This window comes from Lutzomyia longipalpis, chromosome 3, assembly GCF_024334085.1.
Source record: "Lutzomyia longipalpis isolate SR_M1_2022 chromosome 3, ASM2433408v1".
Classification (NCBI taxonomy): Eukaryota; Metazoa; Arthropoda; class Insecta; order Diptera; family Psychodidae; genus Lutzomyia; species Lutzomyia longipalpis.
The window spans coordinates 16,682,721-16,700,358 of record NC_074709.1 but is presented as its reverse complement, the minus strand read 5'-3'; the positions used below and the strand labels follow the sequence as shown (position 1 = coordinate 16,700,358).

At 37.6% G+C, this 17,638-nt stretch overlaps 3 protein-coding genes across 8 annotated transcripts in view; 1 reads left to right on the top strand and 2 right to left on the bottom strand.

Moving 5' to 3' along the window:
* The window catches only part of LOC129794233 (microtubule-associated protein futsch), a 33,689-nt gene extending 30,560 nt beyond the window's left edge, over positions 1 to 3,129 (top strand). For all 6 annotated transcript variants that reach the window (XM_055834918.1, XM_055834919.1, XM_055834917.1 and 3 more), the window contains 4 exons: positions 1,449 to 1,982; positions 2,102 to 2,248; positions 2,448 to 2,596; positions 2,669 to 3,129. In XM_055834918.1, coding sequence (XP_055690893.1) covers positions 1,449 to 1,982; positions 2,102 to 2,248; positions 2,448 to 2,596; positions 2,669 to 2,837 — 999 coding nt within the window. In that variant the 3' untranslated portion in view covers positions 2,838 to 3,129. The remainder of the gene's footprint in view (positions 1 to 1,448; positions 1,983 to 2,101; positions 2,249 to 2,447; positions 2,597 to 2,668) is intronic.
* On the bottom strand, positions 1,207 to 5,498 carry LOC129794235 (zinc finger protein 287-like). The gene is made up of 2 exons (XM_055834924.1): positions 5,210 to 5,498; positions 1,207 to 5,140 (listed from the first exon to the last, which is right to left on the bottom strand). The coding sequence occupies exons 1-2, from the start codon at positions 5,381 to 5,383 to the stop codon at positions 4,142 to 4,144; spliced, it is 1,173 nt and encodes a 390-aa protein (XP_055690899.1). The 5' UTR covers positions 5,384 to 5,498; the 3' UTR covers positions 1,207 to 4,141.
* A 777-nt stretch (positions 5,499 to 6,275) lies between these two features.
* Positions 6,276 to 17,633, bottom strand: LOC129791527 (uncharacterized). The gene is made up of 9 exons (XM_055829686.1): positions 17,394 to 17,633; positions 15,115 to 17,252; positions 14,161 to 14,245; positions 13,222 to 14,081; positions 12,756 to 12,849; positions 10,912 to 11,496; positions 10,305 to 10,496; positions 9,561 to 10,242; positions 6,276 to 9,486 (listed from the first exon to the last, which is right to left on the bottom strand). The coding sequence occupies exons 1-9, from the start codon at positions 17,504 to 17,506 to the stop codon at positions 6,277 to 6,279; spliced, it is 7,959 nt and encodes a 2,652-aa protein (XP_055685661.1). The 5' UTR covers positions 17,507 to 17,633; the 3' UTR covers position 6,276.
* Positions 17,634 to 17,638: the final 5 nt, after the last annotated feature.

The following is a 17,638-nucleotide window of genomic DNA, read 5'->3' as shown; positions in this document are numbered from 1 at the left end:
CGCAATGAGTGCATAGAGACGGTTTACGATGATCTTAGCTCCCTCAGGAGACGAACAAAAGATCGCAAAAAGTACCCAAAGCCACAAACAAATGATGATTAGGAGGGATTTCTCTTTTTTCTTGCATATAGAAAGTTATGTTCCTTAAAGTGCCAGAATATTTTTGTTTTTATGGCCATATTCAGTGGAAAATATCGGGATTTTATTGCATAGTTGAGTCTAATTTAAGAGAATACATATAAAACAAAGTATAATAATCCTGACAGACTGACGTCTAAATAGAGCACAATTTTTCAAAGAAAAATGATTTTGTGGGATTAGAACCGGGTAACTTTTGGTTAAAGGTGTCGTGCATTTACCAACTGCTCTACTTTCTTTCCTATATCATTCATTCAGGACGTTCTGCAGGACGATGTATCCGTTTCCTTTTAATGTATTATAAAACTATTTAAGTATTTGAACGTTTACCAGACCTTCTATTTATTCCCTTTCTCAGGAAGTTAAAGGTTGGGGGTTTGTAAAATAAAGGCATCGACGAAAGCTTTAGCAAAGTCTGGGCTTCCTTTTAAAACTATTATCGAATAAAACAAAACTTTTTTCTCCGACAACGAATATTTTGTACAAAAAAAATTCTAATAATTTTATTCTATTCTATGTAGTTCTTTAGTTAGTATCTATAGAGACTTTTCCTCTCTCTCTCTTTCCCTTCAAACTCTTTCTCTTTAGCACTGTCCCCACCCTCACTTAATTCTTTTTTTTTTTCTTTTCCCTCAAACTCTTCAATTAATGTGCAATGTGTAAAGAAATGAACCGATAAATTGGTTTTAGTGATAAGGATTTGATAAGGAAAACAATTTATTGTAAATAAACTACTGAAAAGAATAAGTAAGAATATAAGATAAAATAGCAGTGAAAATGATGTTTCTATCTTTTAGTTTTGTAAAGACAAACCCACTTTTTTATATTTCTTTTGAACATCTTTCTCTCCTTACTTGTACAAAGCAAAAAAAATTAAGTGCAATTTTTTGGGTAAGTTTATGTGAATTTTTTTCTATGGTTACCGGGAAAAGGAGTTGAGAGCTAACAAATGGAGGAGGAGGGACCTTCATTTTCACATTTTTTCTCCCCTCTTTGTGCCTAATTTTTTTGGGTGTAGAAATTTGAATAATTTTCAACAAACTTTCTCCATTTCCTTTTTCTTCTTAAAAAACAAATCATTTAATGTTGGTTCATCGGAATCTTTTCCCGCGTACTAACTTTCAGCAATTCATCTAATTTTTTCCCACCTTTGCGTAACTTCCGCGAAGCAATAAGAATCGCGCCAATAAACTCCCAAAGAGCGCAAAGAATCATCATGAAATCATTTTATTTTCTTTACAATTAAAACGATAATTTTTGAGTGGTTGAATGTGGCGCAAAAGACAGTTTTCTGCTCTCTTTCCCAACAGTCGGGCCTTTTTGTGGCAACACCCATTCGTGTGGATGAAGCCGAAGCATCCGGAGATTCCCTGACGCGCACGAGTTTTGAATCCTCGGAGACAAGCAACGCATCCCTTCAGCTAACGGACAGCCTGACACCAAGTGAGGATTCCGACACGACGAGAATCTATGAGATTGAAACACGTGAAACGCGCTTATTGCGTCAGAGCGTCATTACGAGCTCCCGTAAACCCTTAGGGAGTACCCGAACCCCACCATCGACACCCACTGACGATCAACCTCAACCCACTTTTGCAATTTCCCTTCAGGCGATTGAGAAGGAAACAACGGAACTAGAGGAAATCCACGAAGAAGTTCAGGAGACACGAAAAATCGTTCAAAAGGAGACAATTGAGAGTCCGACGGTGAAGAAGTCTGTATCACCGGATACAGTTAAATTCTTTTCGCCCAAAAAACCGCCAGTTTTCACCCATTCAACCACCCCAACTAGTCCCACAAAATCGACTGTATTGAATGGCACATCCCTCGAAAAGAAGGTTGAGGTAAGGGGTTTTTTATTCTTCTTCATTTACATAATCATTAAACGTTAGAAAAGACAGTAGCATATAAAAGAAAACAAAAACTGATTTTTTTGTCATTTAAAAATAAAACTTTTTTTCAGATCAACAATAACAGCGATGTGACCAATAAAATGGTGATTGAGGAGGAAGTTCTGCCAACTTTACCGTCCGTAAAGAAGCTCATGAGCGCCTTCACGAACACATCAAATGAATCAGAACGCATTCAGAAGCCCAAAGTTAGACCAAAAGTAAGTTTTTCTCCCAAACAAATATTCAAAAAAAAAAAAAAGTTTTCTTTTTAAAATCTTCATTCGCTTTTCTCTAATTGTATGTTTTCAATGGATAATGGAATAATTTAGTTAAAATTGAGAACGGTAATGAAGAAAGATGGTTAAACAAGAAAAATTAAAGAAATGCATTGAAATTATTAACTTAATTCCTTTTTAGTCGCTACCTCTTCAGGCAGACCAAGAGGAGACAACAAAGGTGCCAGAGAGTGGGAAGAAGAGCTCTCCCAGCAATGGAAAGTCCCCCATTGTACCCGGATATAGTATCACAGCTAGGAGTTTGTCGAAGCAATTCCGTGACGAATTGAAGTGAGATTTTATTTCTAATTAAAACAAAATTGAGACATTTTTTCTAACAATTTTTTTTTGCATTCAAAACAGACATTCGACAAGCCAGGAAGATGAGACAGCCCCCGAGACCCGCCATGTAGCTAAAGAAGAGGAGAAAGGCAAGAGACACTCAAGCCCCGAGAGGCCCCCGAGTCCGGTACTCCTGCCTGGACGGCTCAAGAGCAATATTGCCTTCTTTGAAAATCTTCGCAAAAAATAAAATCAAACTTTCCATTCACTTCTCTGTGCTGGAGAAGAGAATGTGCAAAGTTCACGCGGGTTGGGTCTGCTGTGTACCCTGATGTGCCATTGACAAGGAGAGAGCTAAATCACACCCTCACACCCCCCCTCCCTTTTATTAAAATATATACTCCTCACATTCCCATCTAAATATGATTTGTTTTTAAATAAAAAATCTATGTAAATAAATTGAGCCTGAATTTGTTCATAAAGAGAAATGTAATTGATTTACCTGAAGACATGCCTGAAATAAATTTATTATTAAAAATAAATTCTATTTTCATTTATAGTTTTTTATTTATTTTTTTTTTGCAAATCTTATCTTCTAGTGTGGTGGAATATATTATTTTAATTTTCTCTAATACATATTGACTATTTAAAGCCAATCTTAGCTTTCTTTTTCATAAATTGTTTTAGCTCATTGACATTTTAGTTCTTTTACGGTAGAAGGTGAAACAGGTAACGTTTTAAGAACCACAATATATTTTTGAAAAATAAAAATGCAGCTAAATATTTTCAATTTAACATTTTTAGAATAAATCAACGAAAAAAAAATAATAAAAAATTGTCTTTGACGAAAAGTTAAAGATTTAGTGGTGAAACGGTCTAAATGCGAAAATTTTAAGGTATTTTTTTTATGTAACAAATAACAAAAAAGTAAGTTTAATATTGCACAGAAATATTCCATTCTTTCAATTGCCATTTAATTTAAATATTTTTTGAATTAAATAAAAAAAAGTTATTTTTTTAATACTCTAATACATGTGGGTAGTTTTAAACAGTCTTTCTCTTATTAAAAAAAATAAGACTGTTCAAAAGAAAATTGAAAAAGTTTTATATTTTGTTTCATTTAAAAGAATTTAGAATTATTTTCCATCTAATACCGTCAATATCTCACGTACTATTGCAGATAGAAAGTTTAAAAAATTTGTTCATTAAAAAAACACAAAAAATCAAATTATATAACACGATAAATTGTTGATATTTTACGGATATTTAACACGATCATTGTTCAATCTAGCTCAGTGCCAACATGCAGTCTTTATAAAAATCTATATATTTACAATTTTATAGCACAAATCAAAATCTAAGAAAAAAAAATGTTTAACAGATTCTTTAAAGGTTTGAAAATTTACAAATATTTGTCTAAAAATTCAATATTGGAGCATTGGGGCCCTTATATTCCCGTATAATAATGATCTTAATATTGCACAATGAATGTAAGTGGGAGGAATTTAACTAAAACAGAGAGGAAGTACGAGGCTCACTTACCACACAACTGAATCAGTTGATGAGCACCGCCTGATCAGTCTCGTCGACAAAAACATTCCCCGCAGACATTTCCATTTCATGAAGGCGCATATGCCTCTGGTAGGAGATGCGACACTTGAACTGCTTACAGCACACACTGCACGTCTCGTAGATGCCACCTTGATGAATTTGCGCCACATGCCGTTCCATGGCGCATTTGTAGTCAAACTCCCTGCCGCAGTATTCGCACGGGAAACGATTGAGTTTTGTGGCTTCAGACAGGCGTTCAATCACCTTTTTCCGGCGACTGTAGATACCCGGATGCGCTTGCTGCTGATGCGTACGCAGATGGAGTTGACTGTCTGTGCATTTGCCGCATTGGTCGCATTTGAATGCCTCGGGATTTGCATGGTACTCCATGTGGTCCAACATGTAGGTGAGACGGAAGAGTTTTTTGCCACAGCACAGAACAAAACCCTCCTGATGGTGCATTTCACGATAGTGCGCCCGAAGCTCTTTGAGTCGTGTAAAGTGAATAAGGCAGTACATGCAGTTGAGTGTGTAGTACGCCTCAACACGCCGGAAATCTGCATCTGTCTTGTAGCGTCGTCGTGGTGCTAAAACAGCTGGCAGGGCATCTTCATCTTCATTCTGTGGCTCAATATACGGCTGTTCTGCAGTGTATTCCATCTCCAGGTAGGCTTCTGGTATTGGATCGGATGCCTTTAGGTATGGAATTGAATCATCTGTGTCATCAGGCGCTTCACCTTCCTCCTTGATCATCACACCATCCTCCGGGAATGCCTCATCATCCGAAATTACTTCCACGTCGTCGCTGTCACTGTTGAAATCCATTTCCACGCCCCCTGATACTTCCTTCACGACAAACTCCACAACAGGTCCATTCGCACCGAAGAGCCTCTTGAAGAGAGCCTCACTCTTTCGGACTCCACGAACGAATTTTATCGATTTCGTTGCTTTCCGGATGCACTTTGGACACACTCTCTTTGGCCATACATCCGAAACTCCAACCTGGAAAGAGAAAAAATCCCACCCAGATGTTACTTTTTGCCATCATGTTCGCCCAATCATTCCACTTACACCAATCCCGAGCAATTCATCGAGGGATTCATGGAGATTGTCGTCAAAAATTGAAATTGATTCCTCTCCTTTGATATTTTTTGCACACAATCGGCAAAAATCTTCCTGATTGGGATCTTCTTCTTGCTCATCAGTTCCCTCTGTGGGTACATTGGCTTCCTCTTCGTCGGACATCACTTAAACATTAACAGAAACCCAGATTCCTGGACAATTTAGAGCAGAGAAATCCTTCAAAACAAGTTGATTTCTATTATCCCTAACCTCAAATTCCTTTCACAAACTTTATTTTGCGACTTACCCAATGGTGGCGCTGTGATAGAATTTAGGTGCAAAATTTGATATTTTGAAAAGTAACTGCCAGTAGTAGGTGAAACAAAAATAAATTTTAATTCAAGTGTCATAAAAAAAATATTTCTTGTAGTTTTCTAAAAATAAGAAGTTGGAAAAACTAAAGTAGAAATATCAATTTATCCGCAGATACTTTCGGGATCGACTTTTTCTTCTCCTTTGTAAGTTTTAATTGAAATTTAAATCAGAACCAGAGACTTCCTTGAGCAGGGAATTCTCTAAAAGCTTAAAATCGTAAAATCGTGCATCAGGAGTATATTTTATAAATTTTTATTTTAAAAAGAAAATACTTCAAAAAATAATTGAAATAATTTTTTTTTATATTTCTTCGATATCTTGAGTTTTAGTCGAACTAGAACTACAGAATATTAATACATAAAAAAATGCAAAAAACACTTAATTTTCTGTTAAAAAAAAATTATTTTTTGGAGCAAAGTTTTTAAATTTATTTCAATTAAGGCACTTCAGAGATAAAAAATTCCTTTTTGGTTATTTAAAGTAATTTATAGTTCTTTTCATAAGAATATTTACGTCAAGAGCACAACAAATTAATTCAAGATTAATAATAACTGGTTTAAATTTAAAAAGTATGTTTTTTTTATGATGATTGTTTCTTGGAAGATCAGTAGCTTTCTCTATCCAATAGGGGTTCTGTAAAAAAAATATTATTTAAATTTTCGATTAAAAAATTAATAAATTCTTCACCATATACCTCTTTTTTAGGCATTCAGATGATTTCCCTGAACAACCTTCTCCTCAATTTTTACCACAAACTGCCCATTTGTGCTTTGTTGATTCACATTTGCCATATCAACTGCTTGAGAGTCCATGCATTGATCCTCCAATGGCTCCGTCATATCAATTTCCTCATCATTTGTGTCTGAAGTTTGATTTGCAAAGAAAGCATCAAAAGCTTCTTCTTCATTCATTTGAGAGTCCTTCTTTGACCTTCCTCCTTGTGATTTCTTGCTCATGTTGAGCTCCTCTGATGCTTGACCTTTAATCTTGAAGTCGCAGACCTTCCAATGCTGCAAAAGGGAGAATCTATCGTGGAACTTGTTGCCACAGAATCGGCAAATCTCCTTTGGTGAACTATTTCCTGCGTTGCAAGAGTTTTGATGCCTATAGAGGCTTGCATTGTGACGATATTTATTGCCACAATACTTGCACGCAAACCTAGTGTTCTTGTCCGCATCATGTTTAACTAAATGCTTCTTCAGGTTGATTTCTTGCTTGAATTTCTTCGTGCAGAACGGACATTTTAGCATTTCGGAGCCAGCATTAGCCGAAGAGCTTCCAGAAATTGGAGATTTTTGCGGGATTTTCTCACATTGTTCCATGTGCTTGAGGAGATTTCTCTTCCATGCGTACGTATTGCCGCATAATTTGCAGGTATGTCGTGGTTTATTCTTCATGTGCGTCACAGCATGGTCCATCATGTCTGTTTTTGACTTGAAGGACGTTGAGCAAATGGAACACTCAAATATTTTAATCTCTTCCGGAGGATCAGGCTGTTCATCTGACTCCTCACTTGAATCATCCTTTGTGTCCCAAAAGAGCTTTCGGCATTCATCAATATGTGCATCGAATGAGATCTTTCCGTTGAAATTATTCTCACAAATTATGCAAACGTACTGTGGTGACGTACTCAAAGTTTCTGAGAGATTCTTTTGATTCTCAATTTCACTGGATGCTTCCATTTGATCATCCTTCTTTGACTTTTCATCTTCTTTTGCGGGCTTTTGTACATTGGAAGAACTCTCCAAAACTTGCTCAGCCTGTTCACCGCATATTTTAACATGTTCCACAAAGGACGCTTCTTCGTGGAACACATTTCCACACATTGTGCAAGATAGCGTTGGAGCTGCTTCAACTTTTCCCTTGCAAGATGAATAGTGGCGATAGAGGCTTGAGCTGTGTTTGTAGCTGTTGCCACAGGAATTGCATGAATGGGGAGTTAGCTGTTTTACTGGAAGCCCATCACTACAAGTCGTGGTCTTTGGCTGCTGATGTTCACGGAAGTCCTGGATATTTTCCTCTTTTTCTTCTTTCTTGCTTCCTTTCTTTCCTTTAACTTTGTCTTTCTTCTCTTTTCCCTCCTTGATGTCTTCCTGTTCTCCTTCATTGTTTTCTTCCATTCCTCCAGTATTTCCTCCTTCTTTTCCTTCTTCCTTCTCTTCTCTATTCTCAGCTTCCTGCCTCTTTGGACACTTATTAATGTGCCCCATAAGCGAATTCTTCTGATAGAATTTATTTCCACAGCTTTCACATGAAAATTCGGGTTTTCCATGCCTTTTCTCACACTTCATCTGATGCCTCTGCATCGTGTACTTCCACTGGTAGACATTTCCACAGTTTTTACAGGAATGTGATCCCTTCTTCCTCACAAAGCGCCTCTTTCGGATTATTCCAGGTCCCAGAATTATTTTCTTTTTCTCAATAACTGGAACTGTGTCGCCTCCACTGCAAGCTTTCTTGTGCTGCAGCAGTGAAAATTGATTGTGGAATTTATTTCCACAGCCAGAACAAGAGATTTGTGGTCTAAGCCCGAGAGCTTCACAAATCCTCTGATGCCTGATCATACTTGTGCTGTGTTTGTAGACATTTCCACAATTTTTGCATGAATACCCTGATGATGATGCAGTTGCAATGGCGTCCTTTGGCTTTCCTTCCTGTTTCAACTGATCTTCAGTTGTAGCAGTTGAAGCCTCTATCTCTGATTTTACACTCAAAATGGCTTCCTTTCTATCCTCCTTCTTTGGTGATAATTTTGGCAGTGTCTGCCGCGAGGTTGCATCATTTTTGCAACACTTTCTCTGATGACGTTGCAGAGTAAATTTCCATGCGTAGATTTTTCCACAATTTTCACACGAAAATACTCCTTTTCTCGATGGCTTCAGGCGCTTCTCACCTTGATTCTCACTCCCAGTGAGCACGTCTGGCTTTTGAGGATTTTTAGTCACTGCCCTACATGAATTTCGATGCACTTCGAGTGCACTGACGTCGCGAAACTTATTTCCACACGTTAGGCATGTAAGTTGTTGTTTGCTGGCCTTTAGTTCGCATTCTTTCTGATGCCTGAATCTACTTCCACGGTGCTTGTAGGCATTACCACAAATTCTGCACGAATAGAGGATTTGCTTCTTGAGACGTGGCCTTTGCTCTTCCACCCTTGCATTGGCAGCAGTTGTTGCAGTTTTCGTTGCTGTTGTAACTGCAAAATCTTCATTCAGCTCCTTCATAACATCCATCGGAACATTACTACTGCAGATTTTTGCATGTGTATCAAGCATAGACTGCTCATTGAACATACTTCCGCATTTCTGACACGAAAAACGAAGAAGATTCTCCATTGGTTTCTCCGGGGGTTTCACATCCTTTGTGCATGTCTTCTGATGCCTCCGTAAGTTCGATTCCCACGTATACGTTCTCCCACATATACCACAGGGGAACAAACCTACTTTCCTTGTTCGAATTCTTATCATTTTGACGCCGGGCTTCTGTTTGACAATCCCGGAAACCTTCTTAACATGTCCTCTGCAGACTCTCCAGTGTTGAATCATTGAAATCCTCTCGTGGAATTTATTTCCACAAATTGAGCAAGAAAATTTGGCTGTATCCCCCATTTCTTTGCACATTCTCTGATGCCTTTTCATGCTGTGGCTATGTCGATACGTATTTCCGCAGATTTGGCATGAAAAGACACGTCGGGTTGCCTTTTTGACATCACTTGGTATCATTTTTTCTTCATTGACTCCCTTTGTTGTGTTTTCCTCCACATCCGGGGGCTTTGAGGGACCTTCTTCCTGTTGCTTCTGACTCTTAGGCTGCTGTCCGCAAACTTTTCGATGTTGCGTCAAGGTGAGCACCTGATTGAAGGTGTTTCCACAATTAGGACAGGTGTAGGGGATTGTTGGTTCTTCCATTATCTACAAAAGTAAGAATTTTCATTCAAGTAGCAACAACAAATTATAAAGAAAATCAAATAAAATTTCTTCTTTACCTCACACATGAGCTGATGCCTCACAAGACTCCCACGATATTTGTACGTATTACCGCAGGTGTTGCAATTGTGTGGAGTCTGCAGCAGTGTATGAATGCCCTGATGTTTCTCAAAAAAGTCCTTATTTTTGAATTTTTTGTAGCAAATACCACATTCAAACAAATCCAATTTTCCATCATTCCGGGAAGCTGCATCACCAGCAACATCCGCAAACGCTGTAGTTTCATCATGAGCATCATCGGGAGTTGTATTGATGTTCAATGAATTTGAGGGTGTACCCTTTTGGCCACTGCAGTCCTTTTGATGTTCAATGAGATAAATTTCCTGATTGAAATTCCTCCAGCAGGTTGTGCAGCGATACTGCGCGACGGTATGTGCATTTTTCTTGCATTTCTGTGAATGTCGCCGCAAGCTATCTATCCAGGTGTAGCTATTACCGCAGAATTCGCACGAAAATGACGGTCTATTGTCCATATGGATGCTCAAATGACGCTTTAGCATAAACTTCTGCCGAAAGCCGCGGTTGCAGAAGCAACAACGCATAGCCCCACCGGAAGTTGAAGTTTCCATATATTTCTCAACGTTCTCATCAAAAGACAAATCACGACAAACGTCATCCTCCTCCTTTATTGCCAATTCAGCTTCTACAGCATCCAATGGATGTAACTCCTCCAAGGATTCTCTAAAAGAAAAAAATGATTTTGAAGGTGTTGCACATCCAAAGCAACCTCCACTAAAACTCACCTTTCATCATCTACCGAGTCCTCCAATGTGAATGCATCACCAGCAAGTTCCTTCTTAACAATGGACAAGTCCATTAATTCATCTTGTACTTCCACTTCCTCCTCCATTGCTGTACCAAAATTATGCTCAAAACATCCGCTGCGCACAATTGAATAGCATCCAACTTGTAAAGCAGCAGCAACTTCAACAAATGTGAGGTTATGTTAAAAAAAATTTTAGGTTCAACCCGCAAAATAGTTGCCGCGTCCTACGACAAGTCCACTATTTCAAGGGATTTTCTCAACGGTTTTACATAAATTAAAATATTTTTTTCTCACTTTTCTCAATTTATTTATTAAAAAATACAGTGGGACTTTAATAAACGTTAAAAGAGTACAACTTGAATGAGGAGAAATTATTCATTCAATAATATGTTGAAAGAAAAAATATTATTTTATGATTTTTTTGTGTTTCTCGTGAAGAACTTTTTTTTGTTGATTTAATTTAACTTTTATTGTTTTTCTCTCTTCATTCATAAAAAATTCACTGATGGACCTACTTTTAACGTTGATTCAAACGTTGATTTTAAAAAGTCCTCAACAACCTCTTCTAGGGCATCTCATCCTACGAATTTGATGATTCATCCGTTGATTCATCATCATCACTTATTACATGGATTTCAGGATAAGTTTGAGCTTCAAAGCATTGCATCTTACTGCAAATCTTTGCATGAGCAATTAGAGAACTTTCAGTTTGATATCGGATTCCGCAATTTTTACATGAAAATTCCAAACTTTCTCCCTCATTTGCTCGTGACTTTGATCTGTTGATATGCTCCATCATATGAACTTCCACATCCTTCTCAGTCTCATACTTTTTTTTGCAAATTGTACAGCAGAAGAAACCATCCTGGATGCTATGTTTGCATTGTGCTTCGTGCCTACTGTGACTCTTCTCCCAGAAAAATGTCCTTCCGCACACTTTGCAGGGATACGAAGGACGATTGTTCAAATGAATACTCATGTGCTTCATCAATTCACTCGGTCCATTGTATTTGTACTGCTTGTGGCAGTAGCAACATGTAAAGACCTTATATGGGGTCATTGTTTCGAGTGTCAATTTAACGCATTCATGCAATGTTAAGTCTCTCCCGTCTATCCTAATTAAATTATCACCTTCCACGGAATCCTTCGATGAGTATTCAGTGCTACTCCTATGTGATGGATGATTGTTGAAATGGTATTTTTTTTAGGATTCTTTGAAGCAATTTGATGAATTAGCTGTGTTTCTTTCAGACACAGCTTTTGTGTACCGAGCAAAATCGAAAGTCGTCAGATCGGGCTCAAACTTGGTATGAGCACGAATTAGGGTCCCCACATTCCAAAAAACGTATGCGCCAAAAATAAGTTTTTTCCGGCCGGCCGGCCGTCCGTCCGGATTATAAACTTAAATTGCAAGAGAACGGTGATAGATAGAGACTTGCGGTAAACGGCAAAGTTTAAATATCGACCTGAAGAAATCCGATTATGAGGTCAAATCCACCCCCCCACCCCCCCGTCCGCCATTTTGAATAACCTCAAAATTTTGTTTTCGCTATATCTCAGCCGCTATTATAGCTAGAGGTCTGAAATTTTGATATGTTGTAGGGGCCATCAATACCTTTCCAACGATACCTCATTTTCGAAAATCGGTCAAGCCGTTTAGTGAATATGGCCGCCACAATTTTTCATCGAAAATCGACCATAACTCGAAAACGGCTTGACCGATTTTGATCAACCCGGAGTCAAATGAAAGATCTCAACAAACCCTACAACTCTCTAGAACATCCGAAGTTTCAAAAGTGACCGCTAGGGGGCCAAAAATCAAAAACAAAATTTTCGATGAGTTTTCGATGAATATCTCGAAAACGGCGACATAAATTTTTTTCATTTTTTGATATGTTGTAGCTGACTATATTATCTAGTTTCATGCCAAAAATGAAGAAAATCTATGGATCCGTTCTCGAGATATAGCCTTCCAAAGTTGGCATGTCATATCTCAGGTTCTACAAGTCCGATCTTGATCAACTCAAGCGCAAATGAAAGGTTTCGTGAAACCCTACAAATGTCTAGAACATTGCAACTTCGAGAAATGACCGCAAGAGGCGCTAAAATCAAAAACAAAATTTTCGAAAATTTCGAACTCGAATTTTTCGAAAATGGCGACATAAATTTGTTTCATTTTTCGATATGTTATAGATGACTTCAAGACCTTTCAAACAAAAAAAAATTTATGAAAATCTATGGATCCGTTCTCGAGATATGGCGTTTTAAAGATTTCTTGAGGAATGACTTTTCAACTTTTCCCGACTTTGCGCGTATTTAAATTAATTCGCGTTCTAGTTTGCTCTCACAAAATTGGTACACTGAAAGAAACACAGCTCTCGTAAGCTTGGTCAGCTTACCAGTACATTTTTTAAATGATTGAACTTACCTTTCATTACGCTTTCGTTTAGCAGTCTTTGTAGGCTTTTGTAGTTCATCTTTTACTTCTTTTTCGCTGAGCTTCTTGTTGTTCATTGCAGCATCTGTTGATACAACAGGAAAGAAATGTTGAATTTTATTTAAAAGTTGCATCACTGATTCTATAAATTATCTAAAAAAGTTATTATGGTTAAGCTAAAAGACCTAAAGAGTTGCAAAGAAATTCTGCGAAATCCAAAAAGATTGCAAAAAACCACGAATTCATTTTAATATTCTTTTTATTATAAACATCAAAATTGCTCATAATAAAATGTAAAACTTTGAATTGCAGAAAATTTAATTTTAAATAACAAAAACAATTTTTTCGAAGTTGAACCAACGAATGTTCCTTTGTTGATTTTTTCACAAATTAAGCAAAGCTCTGGCTCATTTATTTGGGATTCTCTTGATTTTATAGCATTTACAGGGAGCCTAATTTAGTGCCTCATTTGAAGCTTCCTTATCAGCAGCTGGAATACTCTCAAAGGCTGCCATTGGTAGTCCATTGCACGTTTTAACGTGAAAACGCAAAATATCCTCAGTGTAGTACATATTTCCGCAAATTTCACATGGAAATGTGGGTAGAGTGGTTGCTATTTGGCATTTCTTCTCATGTGCCCTCATTTCATTCTTCCTCAAGTACCTATTTCCACAGGATATGCAGGAAAAGATTGCTCTTCCATATTCCATATTTTGCATGTGAGCAATTGAATGTCTCACCATGAGGTACCTACTCTTGAATTCCGTACTACAAATTTTGCATCTGTACAACTGTTGGTTGCTCTTGGTTGGTGTCTGATCTTCTGATTTTCCTTGAAATTCATCACTTTCATCCCTTCCCTTAGCATTCTCTTCAGCCGAATCTTTGCAGGAATCTTGGGCTTTTGGCTTTGGAGCAATACATTCACCTTGATGTTGCTTGAAAGATGATTCATCGCTGAATTTACTTCCGCAATTTCCACAAGTAAACTTCTCTGTATTCTTCGGGCATTTTGCCTCATGAAGGTACGCCCGGCTCTTCCAGTGAAATTTTTTTCCACAATATCGGCATGAAAACCTGAGTTTGTCCTTAAAATGGGTGTACATGTGATCCTTAAAATCAGACTTACAGGCGCATTTGTAGCGCTTCTGGCAAATGCAGCAGTTTACAAATTTATCAGGAGTCTTTGTTTTCAGAGACTTTTCCAAACATTCATCAAACGTTAAATTCTCTTCATTCCCTTGAACTGTTTGTGGAGCCTCATCGGGATTTTCGGCAACATCATGTGACGATCCTTGAGGTTCCTCCAATTTGTCACTACATCAAGATAATGTTGTAATGTTTTTATGCTCGTCTTAATACAGATCCTTATTAATTCGGTATTCCTTCAACTCACCTTTCTTCATCATCCAAATTAATTGGCTCATCTTGAACTTCTTGTGCAACAGAAGTTTCATCACTACTCATTGCAAAATCGCTGTCTAAAAATTAATAAAATGTATTTTAAAGAACAAAAAATGTTCTAATATTATTTCTTAAACAAAAATGAGCTTCTAAGCCAGATTTGCCTAATTTACAGTCGCTCAATAATTATACTTTGTTAACTTTAAGTGCATAAAAATGATATAAAAAATATTATTAATTTCGCAAAAGTCGAACGGGTTCTGTTATTAGAAGAGTTCTACAACTTTACAACTTCTTGCATGAACGAAGAGTTCTACAACTTTACAACTTCTTGCATGAAAGAAGAGTTCTGGTTCAAAATTAAAATTTCCAGACGGTTTGTAATTGTAAGACTTCGCGAAAAACTCAAAAAAAACTGAGAATGGAACGATTTTTGTACCAAGAAATTCTTAAAATTTCAAAGATTTTTTAATCGCAGAATAAGACCCATTATCTAGGTAAAAGCCTCTTTTGGGAATTTTTATTTAAAATACTGTGATCAGTATTTTTTAAGAACTCAATTAATTTAATGATTTTTTCTGTTATAATTTTAAAATCTTTTCTAAATCTCTATAAACTTAAGATTTCTAAACTCAATAAAAATAATTTTATCAAAAAAAAAAAGATAAGTTTGTTTTAAGAATACTTTTCCTCAATCTTTTCACTTCCCTTCAAATGCCTGATGAAGGGATATTTCAAAAGAAACTGAAACGTCATAAATCGACAATTAAACGATTAGAGATTTAAAAATCAACGAATTTTTTCGATTTTTCATTTTTCATAAAACAAGGAAACTTTTTAAAAACCATATTATTGAATCTCCACCCTGCTGGACATTCTGTTAATCCCTAGATTTTTTCTCTTCAAGAGATCTTCCCGCATAAATATTTTATTCTTTAGCACTAACCTGAATCAATTCCCGTTTGCGTGAGGTTGTGGATACTGCAGGTCTTCCGATGTTCCTCCATTGAATGCTCATCGTGGAATCTATTGCCACAAATGAGGCAAACACACTTGGGGACACCTTCAGCGTCCTGACACTCTTTTCGATGCGTCTTCAGCAATTGGAAATTCCTGTACAAATTCCCACAGAGATCACAGGCAAATGAGGAGCCGGGTTTTGTGTGTGTCCTCATGTGGATCTTCAAGTAATCCTTCTTACTGAACATTTTACCACAAATTGAGCAATTAAGGAGCTCAAGATTTTCATTGGAATACGCATCTTCGTGTAGGGAGGGAGATTGGTTTTCTTGAGTCTTCTTATGAGCCTTCTTGCAGAATCGCATATGACCGTTCAGGGCAATATCTGTGTGGTATTTATTTTGACAGTATTGACATTGGAGTGTGGGTAATTTGTGCATTTTGGCACATTGCTTCTTATGGTTTTCCTTATCGTTTTTCCACAGATACATATTGCCACAGATTTCACATGAATACCGCGGACGATTTGGCTTGTGGACAATCATATGCTTTTCCAATACTTTTTTCTCCGTGAATTCCTTTCTGCATTGAGGGCATTTGAAGCTGTTCAGCAGTGAACTTGGAATAGCCGTTGTTGGTGTCTCTTGCACATTGTCCGGAACTATCGTGGGACTCTGTGAAATGTATTTATTGGCACAAATTCTGTAGTGTCGATCCATGCAGTATTCGTCATTGAAGCCTTTTTTGCAGAAGCCACAGCAGTATGGTTGTGTACCTTCTACCCTTGTGCACGCATTCCTTTGATGAGACATCAAGTGTGTCCAATTGTTGAATGTCTGACTGCAAGTGTGGCACGTCAGGGTGATGGCCTCATATTCTCCTTCTGAAACATTCTGAACATCTTCCGGCTGATCATCAGCAGCAACATTTGTGGTATTTTCAGGCTTCAGTGCCTTGGAAAAAGCCGCCATTTGGTAGCTACAGACATTCTTATGATGCACCATTGAGACTTGCCGATGAAATCTATTGCCACAGTTGTCACACGAATACTTTGGTGTACCTTCTGTAGCTTGGCACTTCCTCTTATGTCGTCGCATTATTTGCATTGTCTTGTACGTATTGCCACATATGCCACAGGGATATGATACATTGGCTCCCCTTTCACTGCTTAACTTTTCCGGCTGGGTATTCCCAGATACTCCAGCTGAATAATTTTTAATAATTTTTCGACATGTTAGCTTGTGCCCAAGCAGAGAAACCTTCTCATGATACCTATTCCCGCAGGTTTGACATGAAAATTTGGGCTTAGTCTTAATTTGCTTACAAATCTCCTCATGCTGCTTCCAACTAGCCACCCATTTGTACTTGTTCCCGCAGTACCTGCAGACATATTTTGTAGATTTATTCATTTCATGATTCCTCATGTGATCCTCAAAGGCAGTCTTATCGTTCAACTTTATGGGGCATTTTGTGCAAGAAATGGAAGTTCTCTGCACCTCAGTCTGGAAGTTCAATGCATCAGAATTGTTCTCTTCTGTTGGAGAATCCTCCGACAAGTCAATTATTCGATCTCTTCGGCTCTGATTTGTTGATGGCTGGAAGGAAAAGTGTTCCGGAATATTATCTCTTCGAGATGATACAATCGATGGATAACTTTGGGATGAAGACACGTCATGGGTGGAGGAATCAATGGTGAGAGAACTAACGAGATTCCCAAATACCGGATGTTCCATATCAGTTGCACCATTCATTGGCATTCCGGAACAACGTACCTGATGCCGCAACTGACTATCTTCCCAAAGGAATGTTTTGTGACAAAATTGACACGGGTAGGAAGGTCTATTGCGCATATGAATAACCATGTGCTTCCTCACATCCTTCGGGCCATTGTATTTGAAGCGCTTGAAGCAGACGCAACAATTGAAGAATTTATCACGAGTCATTGTTTCCAGGGACTTTTGTACTATCTCCTCCAGAGATAAATCCGTAATGTATTCCATATCTTCAGATGATGATCTTGGTTGTATTGCAGAACCTCCTCTTTGCCTCCTTGATGACTGATTAACAAGGACTCTTTTCTTAGATGAAGTACTCGGAATGTTTTTAGGATGTACAGGGTAATTTCTAGGAAAGAAAATGAGGAGAACAAGTCTTTCTAAATACCAATTTAAAAGTATTAATTTAGAGCTTCTTTAACAATTTCTAGGACTTCAAATCTCATTCTTAATCTGAATTCCAAGAAATTCTAAATCTTCCAAAACTCACCCCATTGTGTCTTCATTCGTATTGCTCTCTTCATCCCATTCCTGGACCTCATACTCTTCCTTAACAATGGAAATATCAAACACTACTCCCTCCTGGTTATAAGAGGCTGCCATTACTGCCACAAAATCCACTAAAGAGCCCACAATTTACGCGTAAAGAGACCAAGAAATCATCATCAGCTCCACTATTTTTGCATCTTTTGCAAAAATTGAGGTTATGTTTTGAATGTTTTGTGTGAGAGGGGT

Bases quoted from the DNA above. Each gene is read 5' to 3' on its own strand.
- LOC129794235 (XM_055834924.1), bottom strand. From the start codon at position 5,383: ATGTCCGACGAAGAGGAAGCCAATGTACCCACAGAGGGAACTGATGAG. The intron at 5,141-5,209 runs GTAAGTGGAATG...TTCTCTTTCCAG, and splicing joins ATGAATTGCTCGGGATTGGT to GTTGGAGTTTCGGATGTATG.
- LOC129791527 (XM_055829686.1), bottom strand. From the start codon at position 17,506: ATGGCAGCCTCTTATAACCAGGAGGGAGTAGTGTTTGATATTTCCATT. The intron at 12,850-13,221 runs ATTAGGCTCCCT...TTGTATCAACAG, and splicing joins AGCTTCAAATGAGGCACTAA to ATGCTGCAATGAACAACAAG. The intron at 10,243-10,304 runs GTGAGTTTTAGT...TTTTTCTTTTAG, and splicing joins GACTCGGTAGATGATGAAAG to AGAATCCTTGGAGGAGTTAC.